Source organism: Natrix helvetica (genome assembly GCF_964273705.1).
Source record: "Natrix helvetica genome assembly, chromosome: 1".
NCBI lineage: Eukaryota > Metazoa > Chordata > Lepidosauria > Squamata > Natricidae > Natrix > Natrix helvetica.
The window spans coordinates 310630129-310647427 of NC_138548.1; the positions used below are offsets into that span (position 1 = coordinate 310630129).

Sequence of the window (17299 nt, forward strand, 5' to 3'; positions counted from 1 at the left end):
TAATTGATCAATTTTGTTGTCCACCTTGAGAACCACCTCTGATAATCCCGTTGCGATAGTTTGCATATTTTTATCAATTTGATCGGACCTTTTTATAGTGTCTTGGACCATTTGTTTAATCTCTTTAAGTTCCTTGCCTATAAAGTCCTTCAAGTCCTGGAGATTCATTGGGGAGTTGCCCCTTGATCCGTTGCCATAATTAACAGAAGAAAAGGAGGACAGTTCTTTCCAGCTTTCTCACAAAATACTCTTCCAAGTAGGTCAGGTTATGCAAACCGACTTAAAAGTTGTTAATAGCTATTTCAGCCGCCCCAGCTATCAGCAAGCAGTTAGCTTTCGTTTTCTTTAGGTTTTCAACTATAAATCAACGCCATTTTGAATCCTTTGTTCTTAACCCACGCCTCTCAAGTTCAGCAGTAGCGTTCTTTTTTAAAAGATTTTTTTTCCCCCACTTAGGGCTTACTTGCAAGTGTCTTTCTTCCTTCTGGGATGTTGTTAGAAGTTGAGGCTGATCCCAGCGTCTGGCTCCACATTAGCGGAGGACATCAAAAGACCGGAGAATGCAGCAACTGCGAGGGGGGGCATTCCTTGCCGCACTCCAAAGGCTATAAATCCTTCCGGAGGGCTACAAGTGGCTCAACCCGACAGCTGAGTCTCTCCCTCGTAAATTCCAAGAATTTACGAGCATCCAAGGCGTTAAAGATCTTAAAAAAAAACACCTCTACAGCCTAATGATCTGACAAGCTCAGAGAAAGCTTGACTTCGACGCTCAAGGAAAAACCCGGAAAGATACTAGAACTATACTTGAAGATAAAATAACAATGATGGAATTAACCGAGGCCCTTAAAAGACAAAATAATGGGAAGGCCCCGGGACCGGATGGCCTTCCTGTGGAATTCTATAGAGCACTAGAAAAATCCTTGGCCGTTCCCTTACTAGAAGTTATGAATGAAGTAATGATTGAAAGCAAAATACCTAATTCATGGTTGGAGGCATATATTACATTGCTACCCAAAGAGGAGGCAGACCATACGCAAATTAAGAATTATAGACCTATTTCCTTGTTGAACTCAGATTATAAGCTATTTGCTTCCATATTGGCGGAGAGACTGAAAAAATACTTAAATGGGTTTATCCATCCGGACCAAAATGGTTTCTTACCAAAGAGGCAAATTAGAGACAATATAAGGACAATTCTGGACACCTTGGAATATTATCAGGTCCACCCTGGAAAGCAAGTGGCCTTGATGTTTCTGGATGCGCAGAAAGCCTTCGATAATGTGAACTGGATGTTTATGATACAACAAATGGAACAGATGAACTTTGGTAAGAACTTTATTCAAGCTATACAAACGATTTACCACAAGCAAACAGCCAAGATAATGATAAATGGAGAACTGACGGATCCAATCGAAATTAAAAAAGGTACGAGACAAGGCTGTCCACTATCACCATTGCTTTTTGTTTTAACATTAGAGGTACTAAATAGAAAGATAAGAGAAGAGGAAGAAATAAAGGGAACGACCATTAGAAAGGAAGAATACAAGTTGCAAGCATTTGCTGACGATCTAGTCTTCATTCTTGAGGAGCCATTTCAATCTGCACCTAAATTGATAGGAGAAATTGAGGCATATGGAGAAGTTGCAGGTTTAAAAATAAACAAAGATAAAACAAAGATCTTGACCAAAAATATACCCCGAAAACAAAAAGAAGAATTGGCGGAAAATTTGGAAATGCAAATCACAAATAAAGTTAAATATTTGGGGATTCACCTAACAGCCAAATGCAGCACCCTCAAAGAAGATAATTATCTTAAATTGAAGCAACAAATTGCAACAGACTTGGCGAGATGGGAGAACCTTCAATTATCAATGATTGGTAGAATCGCAACAATTAAAATGAATATCTTACCTAGACTGTTATATTTGTTCCAGACTATTCCAATTAAGTTGGGGAAAGGCTATTTTGAAGAATTAAATAAAATGGTGTTGAAATTCATATGGCAAGGGAAAAAAGCAAGAATAAAATGTAAATTGTTACAAGATGCCAAATCAAGGGGAGGGTGGGGCCTACCCGATTGGGAGTTATACTACCAGGCAGCTAGTTTGATGTGGATTAAGGAATGGATAATGCTAAGAAATGGTAGGCTATTGAATCTAGAGGGTCATGACCTGCTGTTGGGGTGGCATGCATACTTATGGTATAAAGGAGCTAAAGAGCATGGTTATTTTAGAGATCATTTTATAAGAGAGGCTCTGTTATCAAATTGGGAGAAGGTTAAGAGGTTGCAGTACTTGAAAATTCCAGTCTGGATCTCAACTATTGAAGCTTTTTCATATCCAATAGTATATAAAAGGGAAGAAACAGTTAGATATGCTGAATTATTGAATACTGAGGGTGAACTTAAATCTATACAAGAATTGAAAGAAGAAGGTATTGAACTCAATTGGTATTCATATGTGCAAATACATTCTAGATACAATGAAGATAGAAAAAATGAGGGCTTCTATAATAAACCGTCCGAATTAGATAAAATTTTAACAGGCAATGATGAAAAAGTAATTAAAAAATTTTAACCAGAACTTTTTCTCTTGGGAATAGTACCAGAAATATACAATAAAGACTTGAAATATTTGATTATAAATGTCATAACAGCTGCTAGAATTGTATTTGCTAAACATTGGAAAAATGAGAAAGTACCAACAGAGGAAGAAATTGTTCGGAAGATAATGGATTGTGCTGAAATGAGTAAACTTACATTTGAAATTAGAGAACTAGAGGATGAGCAATTCTATAAAGTATGGGAGTTGTTTTATCAATGGTTGGATAAAAAAACCTGGAAATGAACTTTTTTACCCCTTTATTCTATCTTATATGTAATAATAATAGAAAGCTATATTTAATGTTGGGAAAAAAAATTATTTTTTCTTTTTTCTCTTTTTATATGTGTTAAGCTTTATCTATGAAATAGACTACCTACTTATACGATATAAGAACAATAAGGTATTCAATATATAAGATTTAAATTTAAATTGATTTAAATTGTTAGGTATGACTGTAGTTGGTAACTATCTTATAATATAAAATGGAATAATGATGATGTAATGAATAATGGATATAAATATAGACTGAAATACTTAATGACTACATGGCTTGACAAATAACAATGGAAAATTATATTTGGAATTGTGGATGATTGGAAATTTTATGGTTAATGGAAAGTAGAAATGTCTTATATGAAGTAATGAGTTTTTTTTTCTTTCTCTTTGACTTAACGCTTATTCTTATTTTTTAGAGAATGGTGATATAATTTTATAAAGACTTATTGTTACCTAGTAGATAATTATGGATGTAAAGAAACAAGGGTTGTCATAAAAGAAAGAATACTAATGGTAATTTGAACACACAATGCTCAATGAAATACTTAACTATGTTTAATGGATAATCAGTGACTTTATTCTTAATTGTAAAAACCACTGCACAAAAACTTGTAACCAAACGACATGTTTGATGAAATTGGGTTTTTTTTTCTTTTCTCCTCCCTGCTCTTGTTCTGTATGTGTTGTCTTATCTTCTTTAAAGAAAAAAAAAAAATTAAAAAAAAAAAAGAATACTCTGCTGATGCTTCACTTAGTGCCACCAAGTTTTCCTCCAGGGCATTAGCCGCCAATGTGACCTCACGTCGCCTACTGTGGCTCCGCCACTGGCAGGCAGATGTCAAGGCAAAGTGGAAGCTGGCTTCCGCCCCCTTTAAGGGTGGGAAACTTTTTGGGGAGGCCTTGGATTCCTTTCTGATTGAATCCAAGGATAAACGCAAGGTACTCCCAGCCATGACCAAGAAACCTGAACGCAAGGGCCAGCCCTTTCGTAGGGGTTCCTTTCGGAGTTCCGAGCCTTCCACCTCTTCAGGTGGTTCCGGCCGTCCCTTTTCCCAGTCACAGGAACGTCCCCAGGACAGACCTTTCTACAGGGATAGAAATAGACAACAGGGCTACCGTAAACCTTCCCGAGGGGGGTTCTCCAACCGCCCCTTCCGGAAATCCAAGTGACAGTCACAGGGACCCTCCCATAGGCGGCCGTCTCCAACTCTATGCCGCCCAGTGGGAGGAGACCACGACGGACGTGTGGATCCTCAACACGATCCGTCACGGCCTGACCCTGGACTTCCTTTCCCCCCCTCCAAGATCCCGGGTTCGCTGCCCCACTCCCAGGTCACCTCACAAGCTCCAACTAATGAGGGCGGAGATAGATCACCTCTTAGAGATAGCGGCCATAGAAAGGGTACCCGAGGGTCAGGAGGGCACAGGCTTCTATTCCATCCTGTTCCTAGTCCCCAAGCCATCGGGAGGGGTGCGGGCAATATTGGACCTCAAGCGACTCAACAAGCATCTAGAATACAAACACTTCAAGATGCAGTCCCTGCAGACCATCCTGGGTTGCATCAGACAGGGAGACCTCTTGACTTCGATAGACCTGAAGGAGGCGTACCTGCACGTTCCGATTCACCCGGCGCATCGCAGGTTCCTGAGGTTCCAGTTTGCCAACCAGCATTTTCAGTACAGAGCCCTTCCCTTTGGACTCTCGTCAGCCCCACGCACTTTCACCAAACTGCTGGCCGCCATCGCAGCTCACCTACGCTCAATTCCAGTGAGGCTGGAGTGTTACCTGGACGACATCCTGATCCACTCGTCATCCAGGGATCAGGCGCAGCAAGACCTCAACACCACCATTCAGGTCTTGCAACAGCACGGCTTCTCGGTCAACCTGGCCAAGAGCCATCTCAACCCGACCCACAGGATCCAGCATCTCGGCACCATCATCGACTCGGAGTCCTGCAAGGTCTTCCTCACACAAGAAAGAGTGGACAGCATCAGATCCCTCGTGCGGAAGATCTGGTCCGCCAGGTCAGCAACGGTAGTTTCCCTCTCTCAACTGCTAGGGAAGCTGGTGTCCTGCATTTCGGTGGTCCCGTGGGCACGCCTCCACGCGAGGGACCTCCAGTGGTTCCTGCTGCCCCTCCAGAGACGCATGGCCAGCAACTCCAAGAGGGTGATACGTCTCCCTCCCAAGGTAATTCGTTCCCTCCGGTGGTGGCAGTCGGATGCTCTCCTGAAGGGCTCCTACTTCAAGGAGCCGGAGCGCCTGGTCATCACGACAGATGCCAGCCTCTTCGGGTGGGGAGCACACCTTCAGAACCAGGTGATCCAGGGCAGATGGTCACCAGCGGAGCTCGCCCACAATATAAACTGGTTAGAGCTCCGGGCTGCCAGACTGGCCCTGCGGCATTTTCTCCAGCTGGTCAGGGACAAGGATGTGCTGGTCCTGACCAACAACATCGCCACGAAAGCGTACATCAATCATCAGGGCGGAACACGATCCCTTGCTCTGATGACGGAGGCGGAATCCCTGGGTCGGTGGGCGGAACGACACCTCAGGTCTCTGCGGGCGGACCACATCTCGGGGGAGGACAACGCGACTGCAGACTGGCTCAGCAGATCCACCATCCAGAACGCTGAGTGGCGCCTTCACCCAGAACTGTTTCATCAGCTGTCTCTGCGATTCGGCCTTCCAGTCGTCGACCTCTTCGCGTCTCCGGCCAACGCCCAGCTACCCAGGTACTTCACGAGGTTCCAGTGCCCAGGGGCGGAAGGCACGGACGCTCTTTGCTCTCCCTGGCCTCCGGGCCTGCTGTACGCCTTCCCGCCCCTGCCGCTAATTCCACAGGTCATCGGGAAGATCCTGACAGAGGGAGCGGAGATACTGCTGGTGGCTCCTCACTGGCCGAGGAGATCCTGGTTCGCCGACCTGGTCTGTCTCTCAGTGTCTCGTCCCTGGCGCATTCCTCAGGACCGCATATCCCTCAGCCAAGGGGCCATCCATCACCCAGAACCCCAATGGCTGAAACTTGCCGTGTGGCACTTGAAGGGGAGATCCTGAGGCTCAGCGCATATTCGGATAAGGTGATCTGCACCATCCAGGCATCCAAACGTCCATCAACGGTCAGAATTTATGAAGCTACCTGGTCGGCCTTCTCTCGCTGGTGCCTTCAACACCAGATCTCTGCCACTTCTGCCACTGTTCCCCAAGTTCTGGACTTTTTGCAGGACGGTCTTGACAGGGGTCTGGCACCCAACACTCTCAAACGCCATCCTGCCGCCTTGGCCTCCATCCTGTCTACTGAGTCGCACCTGTCCCTTAGCAAACACCCGCAGGTGCGCAACTTCCTCAAAGGAGCCACCAATCTGGCTCCTCCTACCATCCACAGGTATCCTACCTGGGACTTGTCCGTGGTGCTACGTTCTCTGTCCGGGCCACCATTTGAACCTCTTCGGACAGTTGGACTACGCCACCTGACCCTCAAGACGACATTCCTCATTGCCATCACTTCGGCATGCCGGATCTCTGAACTGGCGGCTTTGTCAGTCAGAGAGGACCTTTGCGTCATCCACTCCGACAGAGTGATATTACGTCTGGACCCGGCATTCGTACCAAAAATCAACAGCGTTTTCCACCGCTCGCAGGAAGGATCCTCCCGGACTTTTGTCCGCATCCCAAGCACTCCAGGGAACGTGAGTGGCATAAGCTGGACGTCCGCCGTGCCCTGCGGATCTACATGAAAAGAACAGCTCCTTTCCGCAAGTCAGAGGCCCTCTTTGTGTCAGTTCAACCTGCCACCATGGGCAAGAAGGTCACCTCCGCTACAGTAGGGCGCTGGATAAGGGCGTGTATCCAGCTGGCCTACGAACATCAGGGCAGGCCGGCGCCTCCTCGTATCACTGCACACTCGACAAGAAGTGCTGCTACATCGGCTGCATGGGCCACCCAAGCATCCATTGAGGACATCTGCCGGGCTGCTACGTGGTCAGGCCCGTCACCGCTTGTCAAGCACTATAGACTGGACACCTTTGCCTCGGCTGAGGCAGCCTTCGGGAGAAGAATTCTGCAGAGGGTTGTGGCTAGTCCCGCGCCCGTGTACAGTTCTTCCCTCCCTGGGGGATCATAGCTTTGGCATGTCCCGTGCTTGGACACTCCAAGCAGCGCCTAGGAGAATGACCGTTGGCTTACCTAAATGGTCTTTCTCTAGGCGCTGCGGGAGTGTCCAACCTCACCCTATCAGGGGTCGCGGGGTAGTTTTTTTCATTGGATTGGACTATTGCATTGACAGTTCCTTTGGACACTCCTTTGTTTTTTAAAACTGAGCCTCTGAGGGGAGCAAGAGGCGGAGCTACAAGAATTCGAACTCAGTCCTTGGGCAGCAAGCTGATGTTAACCCGTGCTTGGACACTCCCGCAGCGCCTAGAGAAAGACCATTCAGGTAAGCCAACGGTCATTTTCTGCTGCGAACTGAGGTGATTATCTCCTGGCCCTAGCAGCCTCCCGAGTTGGGGAAGAAGCCCTTTTGCCACGTGGCGACAAGGCAGCACCGATCGGACGCACCTCCGCTTCCCACCTCATAGCGAAGCTTTGGAGAAGGCGCGGAAGCGCTGGGGGAGGCAGGAGGTTGCGGAGCCACGAGGAGGCTCTTAAAATAACAGGTAGCCAGGTGCCGAAGCGCCGAGAGTGGCAGTGCGGTCCCCAGTGCTGACAGCCCCAACGGGCGGCTTCAAAAGGGCGTGAACACCATTTTGGAAGGTGGGTGGAGCCACACCACGGCAGCCATTTTGTCTTGAGCCTCCTTGCTTACCAGATGGCCGACAGCAGCGTGGTTGATCCGGGGAACCCAGAGGCCGGCAGGAGTGCAACGGAGGCTGACCAAGGGCTCCTTGCAGTGGCCCAGTCCACCCTATCCCCCTCTGAGCCAGCTACCTCCCACGGGACCACTGGTTCCAGCAAGGGCTCTTCCTCTGGCAGCAAGGGATCAAGGACCAAAAAACCCATTAAGGCCTCCTCCAAGAGCAAGCACTCTGAGACCGCAGGGCTGCCCGCCCACCACCCAGATAAGGAGCCACGGGCCCCTAGCCAATTCCACTTCAACTGCAAACGTCTCAGGGCCCATTTAGCCCTATGTTGCCCATGAATACGTCAGGACTGTGGGGCAGTTCAGAAACTCATTGGCAAGGTCACAGTGCAGAAGCTACCTTCACCCCTACTGCAGCTGCCTTTGTCCAGAGGGGACTATGACCCCCTTAGCGACCATGTACCCCCTTTTTGGGTTGAGTGCCTCGCGCTGAGGGAAGGCAACCTGTCTTATCTATGTATTATCTATGTATGGTAGAGGGTCATCTCTACCATCCAAGCCTCCACGAGACCGTCAATGGTCCGCATTTACAATGCCACCTGGAAAAATTTTTCTCGTTGGTGTACAACCAAGCACATTTCTCTGGTCAATTCTACCATCCCTCAGGTCCTTGAATTTCTCCAGGATAGTCTGGAGAAGGGGTTGTCCCCTAACACTCTTAGGAGACAGGTGGCTGCTTTGAACACTGTACTTACCTGGGGTGGGGGACAATCACTGGCACATCATCCCAACGTGCGCGGTTTCTTGAAAGGGGCGGTTAATCTAAGACCTCCAGCAGTGCATAGATATCTGACCTGGGATTTGGCGAAGGTCCTAGAGGCTCTGATAGATCCACCATTCGAGCCTCTTCAGGAGGTACCCCTACAATTCCTTACCTGGAAGGTAGCATTCCTGGTGGCCGTGATGTCAGCAAGGCGTATATCTAAACTGCATGCCTTGTCAATGCGGGAGGACCTCTGTGGGTTCTATGTGGACAGGGTGGTCTTTAGACTGGATCCAGTGGTGGGTTCCTCCCGGATCGCACCGGATCGCGCGCGCTCCCTTTCAGCGCTCCACCTGGCTTGCGCGCTCCCTTTCAGCGCTCCACCTGGCTTGCGCGCTCCCTTTCAGCGCTCCACCTGGCTTGCGCGCTCCCTTTCAGCGCTCCACCTGGCTTGCGCGCTCCCTTCCGGCGCTGAAACCGGAAGTACAGTTTTGCCCGGCCCTGGCGAAGCAACGACGCCTGCCTGCGCTCCACCAGCTCGGCTGGGAACGGAGATGTTTCCTCAGTGGAGCGGAGCGCCTGAAAAGTCTTTTCAGGCGCTCCGCTCCGCTGAGGAAACATCTCCGTTCCCAGCCGAGCTGGTGGAGCGCAGGCAGGCGTCGTTGCTTCGCCAGGGGCGGGGCAAGACTGTACTTCCGGTTTCAGCGCCGGAAGGGAGCGCGAGAGCCAGATGGAGCGCTGAAAGGGAGCGCGCAAGCCAGGTGGAGCGCTGAAAGGGAGCGCGCAAGCCAGGTGGAGCGCTGAAAGGGAGCGCGCGCGATCCGGTGCGATCCAGCAGGAACCCACCACTGACTGGATCCCTCCTTTATGCCAAAGGTTGGTTTTTGGTTCCATCACACATAGGAGGTAGTGTTACCAGATTTTTGTCCCTCACCCAGACATGAATTGGAACATCGGTGGCACAATTTAGATGTGCGTCGGGCGCTGGAAATCTACATTGATCGCATGGCGGAATCCAGATGATCAGAGGCCCTTTTTATTTCGTTCCAGCCTTCTTCCCTTGGCCAAAAGGTCTCGGTGGCTACCATTGGTAGGTGGGTCAGACATTGCATTGCAGCAGCGTACGTTTCACGCCAGGAGAAGGTGCTAGCAGGGGTGATGGCCCATCCTACAAGAAGCGCAGCCACCACGATGGCGTGGGCGACAAAGGCTTCCCTGGATGAAATTTGCAGGGCGGCTGCATGGACCTCCCCGTCCCCTTTCATCCACAATTACAAACTTGATAAGTTCACATCTGTAGATGCTTCCTTTGGCAGGTGGGTTCTGCAGGCCGTTCGGTCAGGTAGGTCAGTTTCGGAACAGTCTATCACCCACCCTTGAGGACTGTACGTCCCATGCATGTATGCTATCTCCACCCTTATTGAGAAAGGGTGTTGGTAACTTACCTGATACGCCTCTTCTAATAGGGTGGAGATAGCATCCAGTCCCAGCCGGGATTTGACTGTTCCTTGTCTCTGTGGGGCTGTTTTTTTTCTTCTTTTTTTCTTTTTTCTTTTTGGTCTGTTTTGAAAGTTTTATCTCGACAGGTTGGTGATGTTGCCTTGTATACCTTTTTCTATGAATCACTAAACTTAAAAATTGTTTGGATAACACGTGGAGTCTGTCTTTTTTTCTCTTTGCCGGAAACTGGGTGGTACCACTCATGGAGGCGGGTTATATAGAGGTTAATTAATTAGTAATCAGACTCAGTCCAATCAGAGCACGGACAGTGTCAACCCATGCATAGATACTATCTCCATCCTATTAGAAGAGGCGTATCAGTTAAGCTACCAATGTCCTTTTCATATGATCTAAGAAATTACAGGTAATCCTTGAGCCTGCCAATTATATTCGTAACCCATGTACTTGTTTGATTGAATCGCATTAAATGAGTGAGCACTCACTGCTTTCTCCAATGCATTCAGTAATCGAATGCTCAGGTCATTAAATGCACATGAGGATGGGGAAGACCAAGTAGGCCACCCAAGGCCTTCCCCGATCTATTGAGATACCTCAGGATCCCCTGGGGTCCCCATAATTGCTTTGTGGAGCCCAGTGAGACAAAGGAAACAAGCTCCACATTGATTGGCTGTCACACCCCAATCCCTGAAACTGCTAATTCGAACTAGCCAGTCAGCAGCAAGCAGGAAGCTGATTTTTATGAGCAGGCAGCAGAAACTTGTTTTTGCACTCATTTGTGATCAGCTGGGTGTAATGGGTTCCATGGTGCTCTGAGGCATAAATGTAGCCTTCATAGACTCAAAGTTTGACCAAAGCTCATCTTTTTAATTGCTTAGGAATTAATTTTTTTGTATAGCTTGTTTAAGATTGAACTACAATCCGTTTAATAGAAAGGGAACTATGTCTTTCCACCTTTGTAAAATCTTCATTTTTTCGGCAACTGTTGGCAATAAACAGCAAAAAGAGTTATTTAGACTTTAAAGTTGTTTCTATACAGTTTACATGCTAAGGCTTTGTGAAACTGATTTAAAGAAAGATTTTGAAACTAATTAGATTTTTTGATGTGTGAAAAAGTCTTTCGCTTACATTTCATTGCAAAACAGGACTTTGAAAGTTGATTACTAAAGCACATTATGGCTTCTTTAAAAGAAACCTTTGAACTCTGTGTGTGAACTGTTTTAACTGGAATTAAAATTTGTTACTGAAGATGAACAAACTCCTGAAGACACTTGAAATGGATTTTAAGGTGGACAAAAATTATAGCTTATAAGAAGGTGATGAAAATACTAGCTGTACAAGTGAATTGGATGATCATTTAAAAACAAAACAAAAAACCCCATACCAATTAATGTACTAATATGGAGTAGGCTTTTAAATTGAAATATAAGAGAATTGCTTCCGGTGAAAAGATGGCCAACTAATTACATGGTAAGGGAAGGATCCCTGAGGGGTTTCCCCTGAAATGTAGCTTCTTCAACTATCAGCAGAAGGAACCGGCATTCCTTTAGTTTATATACCTTTCCTAGGTTACAGAAAGTTCCAGAATTATCCCTCAAGATCCTCTGATACAGCAAAAGATCTGCAGGCAGCTTCAGGAGCTGCGCTTTGAAGCAGCTTGTGTGCTGACATCTGGAGGATCAGGCAGTTGGTGATTGAAAAAGCAGCCATTACTCTTTGACTAAACAGGAAGTTAAGGAGGCGGAGGAGGAGCAAATGATCAGAGATGTATTTGAAATTTTCAAAAAATAAAATACACCATTCCCCTTCCATTGAGGAAGCATTTTTAGAGGAACATTTCCAAAATGGAGCCCCTCCGATGGAAAAATGGCCAGATCCAGATAGTTAAAGATAGACAGTTATCACCATTCCTATGGGGGATATATGGCTGTTTTATTTAAGAAAACAGCTTTATGGTTTTTAAATTTGCTAATGAAGAGAAAAGGTGTGTCTTTTGAAGTGAAGATATTCAGCTGAAAACTGGAAAAGAACTACATAGAAAGTAACTAAATTGTAATTGTGATGAATACTTGTCAATTCTTATGGAGAAGAGTGACAAATTTTGGGAAGGAAAAGGTTCTAAGTAGTAATTTGTAGCTATGGAGACAAGTGTTGCAGTAATATAACTAGCTAGCTAGATGCATACATATATACAGATTTACTTACAGAATGTTTTCTTTTAAAATTCTTATTCTTTTAATAAATAAAGCTAAATAAACAAAAGTTTATGAATCCTGTATTCCATAGGACCATTTACGTCTGATTTTAATTTAGGTAATTTAATGTTATGTAGTATATTTTTAAAATTCTACTTAAAGACATTATTATATAATAGGTTAGTTTTTCCCCCTATTACTGAACATTTTATACAATACCAATATATTTAAATACTTATGTACTTTATGTATAATATGCTTGCTGAAAAATATTAAATATAATGTTCTTAAAACTCAATAAAATTATTTTTGAAAATGTTTTTATTAGTACAGATTAGAAAATAAAAATTTAACTTTGTGGTGACAGAGGTAAGTTGGCAATCGGTTGAGTTCATTCCCATAGAATGGAGAGAGGGAAATTTGGTGCCATTTATACATTTATAGCAATGTTATAATCAGATTTATAATCCGAGGTCACACATACTTTACACTCTCAATTCCCTAAGTACTTTTTATATTGATGACTAAACAAGTATATACAAATACACGGAAATCTAGAAGCCTTTGATCAATGAGTATTTAGGTATGGGTCAATATTAATTATCTTTCCACCTTTCAGAGGCTTTGTTCCTAATGGTCAATGAAATGTGCAGTGATTTGAAAAAGCAGACAGTGCAGAATGAATAACTTATCTAGTCACTAGAACCTATAATAAAGTATATCTATTTATTATATGTTGAATCTAGTATGGATAGCCCCCAAGGGAATTATATCGACTACAGAGTTCTAGGTCTCACCTAGGAAGAGTCTTCAGTAAGAGATACTTAATGAACTCATCTCAGGTAGACATTTTGACAATAGATACAAAATGTCTCTGACCACTTATTGAGTCGAATCCTTTGAGTGTTCTGAATTCTGAGTCCATGTACTACCTGTATTTTGTGCTATATTTGTACAGTGCAATTGAGAAAAGCCATTGTATTGCTCTAGTAATATCTATTTCAATGAATTAACAGTTCAGTTGATTCACATTGGATTTAAACTGTCATAATAGATAAAAAGTAAAATAAACGTCATCCAACAAACTTTCTACTGTAAACTACATTGGCAGTTAGGCAAAATTCAGAGACCAACTTGTGTTGTTTAGATTTTTGAAATGCAGGAATATGTATATTTTTAAGTTATGAGCCTCCAGAAGGAGTGAAATAGAAGTCTTCTGGAAACACTTTGTTACATTATTATTGTATTTTTATAATTTTATTATTGGCATGCAATCTATGTTGTTCTGCTTATAGAAACTAGATGATACTATTATTTGACACAGTTTTTTGAGAGCTGCAATGTGATATAATCATTAATTACAATTAATTATAATAAAATTCAATGTAGACAATTTCAGTTTTGTTTAAATTCCATAAATAATAGATGGTAACAATTAGGTAATAAACGTAATAAAAATAATTACATCCTGTAATATTTGGCTATACTAGTTTTTAATGCAGACTTCATTAAAGCTAACAAAAAATAAAATATTTCATTTATTAAAATGTTTACACTAATATTATTTATTTTTGGATAAGCAGAATGTTACAGCCCAAACAAAAGTATACACTAACAATTCATATATACAATTTATTGACTATAAATGTGCTCGGTATTTCTGAGATTATTATAAATTTGATATAAAATATTTTTGCTTACCAAATTGAAATTGTGATTGTATTTGTTTAAGTGTTTAGAGAGCAGGGGTGGGTTCCTGCCAGTTCTAACCTCTTCTATAGAAGAGGTTCCACAAATCTACAGTGCCGTTTAGAACCGGTTCCAGCTCCCTCCCCCCCCCGCCCGTCTACACATCATCAAGATGAGAGCGAGAGGAGGAATTCTGGGAGTTGAAGTCCACAAGTCTTAAAGCTGTCAAGTTTGAACACCCCTGGGTTTTTTTTCTAAAGGGTTATGGGTGCAAGGGTCTTGTAACTTGACAGCTTTAAGACTTGCACTCTTCAATGCCAGAGTTCCTGAGCCAACATTTTGGTTGCTAAGCAAGAGCGTTGTTAAGTGAGTTTCACCACATTTTACAAGTTGGCCATGCCCACCTGGTCACATGGCCAGCAAGCCACTCTCACAAAGCAGGCCACACCTACAGGAGAGGTTCTAAAAAAATTTGAAACCCACCACTGTTAGAGATGAACATTCCTCAAACTTTTAACACACTTCTACTGCATGTTGTCGGACATTGTGTGCACACAGAGATGATATTTCCACCAGAATTGATCTAAAATGAAGCTACTGGCCTTTTGTTTCAGTGGCATTCCTTGTGGAGCTATCATCTGCACATATCTCTGCCTGCTTATGTGGGGAGGCCTTAAGGCTGCAAAACTAAACCTATCAGAAGATGTAGTGCCTTGATGGTTCAAATTGGATATTTTTGTAAGGACTGCTCTGTTAAATGCTTTATTACACCTTGCAGTTAAAAACAGTATAAGTCCTTCATGCTCTCTGATTTTGGTGGTTTTCTTGCAGACATTTCATTATCAAACTAGGTAATACCATCAGTGTTAGAAGGTAATGGGAGCTTGTTTTTCTTTTCTTTCAAACTTGAGCTACAAATATTCTCTTTTATTGGCACCAATATAAGTAAATAGCTTTTGGTGTGAAAATATTGGGTGATCTTGGATGAAACATTTTACTTTCATTAATTCTGTGTTTTATAAAATCTCTTTCCCCTCACAATGTTTATTTTGTAAATGAAATTGAAAAAAAAATGGTGGAGGACATTAATGGATAAAGCCTTTCTCACAAAGTACCGTTATTACTTAATTTTGTTTCCTTTCACTTTTTTCTTTAATTTTAAACATACTTGTTACGAAGTGAAAATACAGAATGACTTTAGCTCTTTCACCCATGAATAGAATTCCAGATACCTACATTGATTTTTAAAACAAACCTATAAATTCTACTACTTTGCTGAGGGACAGTACTGTGCTCTCAGGGAAGTGATGGAGAGTTGGGGTGAGGAAGAAGAAAATGAAAATTATTCAGATGGTACATAATTTATTAAAGGTTATAATAAGGCTAATTTAAACATAAATTTCTAGATAACAGAATAGTGGTGAATGCAATCCAATGAATAGATGATCAACTGTGGGATTCTTTCATTCTCAAAGTGTAAGGGATTAACTCAATTATTACTCTGCTTCAATTATAGACATTATCTAATAGTGCACTTGAATGATCATAACTATCTCTTTTAATTTTCAATTAGTGAATTGTCTGAAATTTTAATCTTAAATTTGACTTAAACTTTAATATGTCAGAAAAAAATACAGACTTTTTCTGTTTGTCTTTTAGTTCTATCTTCAAGACACTAAGAGCAGTAATGGTACCTTTATAAATAGTCAGAGATTGAGCAGAGGATCTGAAGAGAGTCCACCATGTGAAATTCTGTCTGGAGATATTATACAGTTTGGCGTAGATGTAACAGAGAACACACGGAAAGGTAAGAATCTGGATAACTTTCTTTTCTTCTGCCATTGTAATATCAAATACATTTTATAACAAAATAAGCTTTAAACAAATGGAGACTATGGGTGTTTGAGATTGATATTGTAAAGAATTATCTTGAATAAGTTTCTTCAAGAAGTATACCTCACTCTCTTGGATGATGATGCTCTCCCCATTGTCCATTGGTTATTCTACCTGAGCTAGTTGGGATAGGTACAATGCTGATTTAGAAATCACCCAGACTGGAGAAACTGAGATTTTATAGACTTCTTGGAATTCATGAGGGTTGACTTATTTTTGTAAAGGCGTGCCAAAATTGTGGCCATACTACAATAGAATGTGCCCCACCCGCCTGCGCATGGGCGCATGACCCCCCCCGGTGCATGCGCATGCTCCCCCCGCATGGAAGGAGTTTTCTCCCTCCCCAGGCTCTGGAGGCTTTCCTGAAGCCTAGGGTGGATGAAAACGGCCTCCCCCAGCCCTCAGGAAGGCCGAAAATCAGCTGACACACCGGAGCTGACAGCTTGCGTGCTGGTAAATATGGCTCCCCATGCCACCTGTGGCATGCATGCCATAGGTTCGCCATTACAGTCTTAGGTTATATCTGGCCATGCTTATAGTTGGACATAATCAGTAGATCTTTTAATCTGTGACAGTGTACCTCTAGCGTATCAGGAGAGAATGGGTTTGAGAGGCATCATTTTACATTAATTCCTTTCTTTCCTTTGAAACCAATTACAGAAGGTGACACTGGAAACCTCATATTCAACCCTCTAGAGATTAGAATATCATAATGAAATTATTGGGATAAGCTAGTGAAATTGATATTTTCATAGCACAAGGTGGGAAGTAGCATAGGAGTTAGGTCTTCCTGATGTTTTTAAATGGCCTGCTACTTTTTATTTTTTGGAAAGAAAGAATTTGAATTTTCTTTTTCCCGAAATGTTGTTTTCATTTGTGTATTGCTTTTGTTCTGTCTAGGTAACATTTTTGCAATTATCATAAATTGCTTTAATAATGTAATTTTTAATAACCGGATACTTAGAACTTAAAAGTCTTTTTTTTATACAGTCACTCATGGATGCATTGTCTCAACAATAAAACTATTTCTCCCTGATGGTATGGAAGCTAGGCTACGGTCAGAGTAAGTGCAACTTCAACGTTATTTTAATGTCCAATATATTCAGATATTAGAGAAATTCCCTATATATAAGGACAGCCTAGTTTTTTCATTCAAGAATTTTAATACATGAGCCATGGCTGGCATCCATGCAGCTACCCTTTCTATTTATTTCATTTCCATCCTATTTCTTTTTCCTTTTTGATGTTTCTTGATAAAAGGAAGGAGGCAATTTTGTAAAAAAAATTCTATGCACAGTAGGTCTGCATTTTTATGTAAGACAATGGTTATGTGCAGATAGAAATCAGTGAACCTGATATCTTGATTATTCATCAATATGCTTTTTCTCTTAATCCAGTCCTTTTTTGGGAGGGGGTTTCTTGCAAATATACATGTGCACATATATACAAAGCATTACGTTCATGCTTTATTGTTGGTTTTCCTATAATTGGCATCAATGGTTTTGGCAGCCATAATAATAGTTTATTGCATGTAGGATTTTGTTGATTTTAGAATGCTGTGTGTGTGGGGGGGAGGGAGGGAGGGGGGGGAGGGAGAGAGAGAGAGAGAACTCAAGGTTCATT

The 17299-nt window shown here is 43.1% G+C and overlaps 1 protein-coding gene across 14 annotated transcripts in view; it reads left to right on the top strand.

Moving 5' to 3' along the window:
* SLMAP (sarcolemma associated protein) overlaps positions 1–17299 on the top strand; it is a 93660-nt gene that overhangs the window by 26360 nt on the left and 50001 nt on the right. For all 14 annotated transcript variants that reach the window (XM_081966427.1, XM_081966418.1, XM_081966429.1 and 11 more), the window contains exons 3-4: positions 15443–15590; positions 16667–16739. In XM_081966427.1, coding sequence (XP_081822553.1) covers positions 15443–15590; positions 16667–16739 — 221 coding nt within the window. The remainder of the gene's footprint in view (positions 1–15442; positions 15591–16666; positions 16740–17299) is intronic.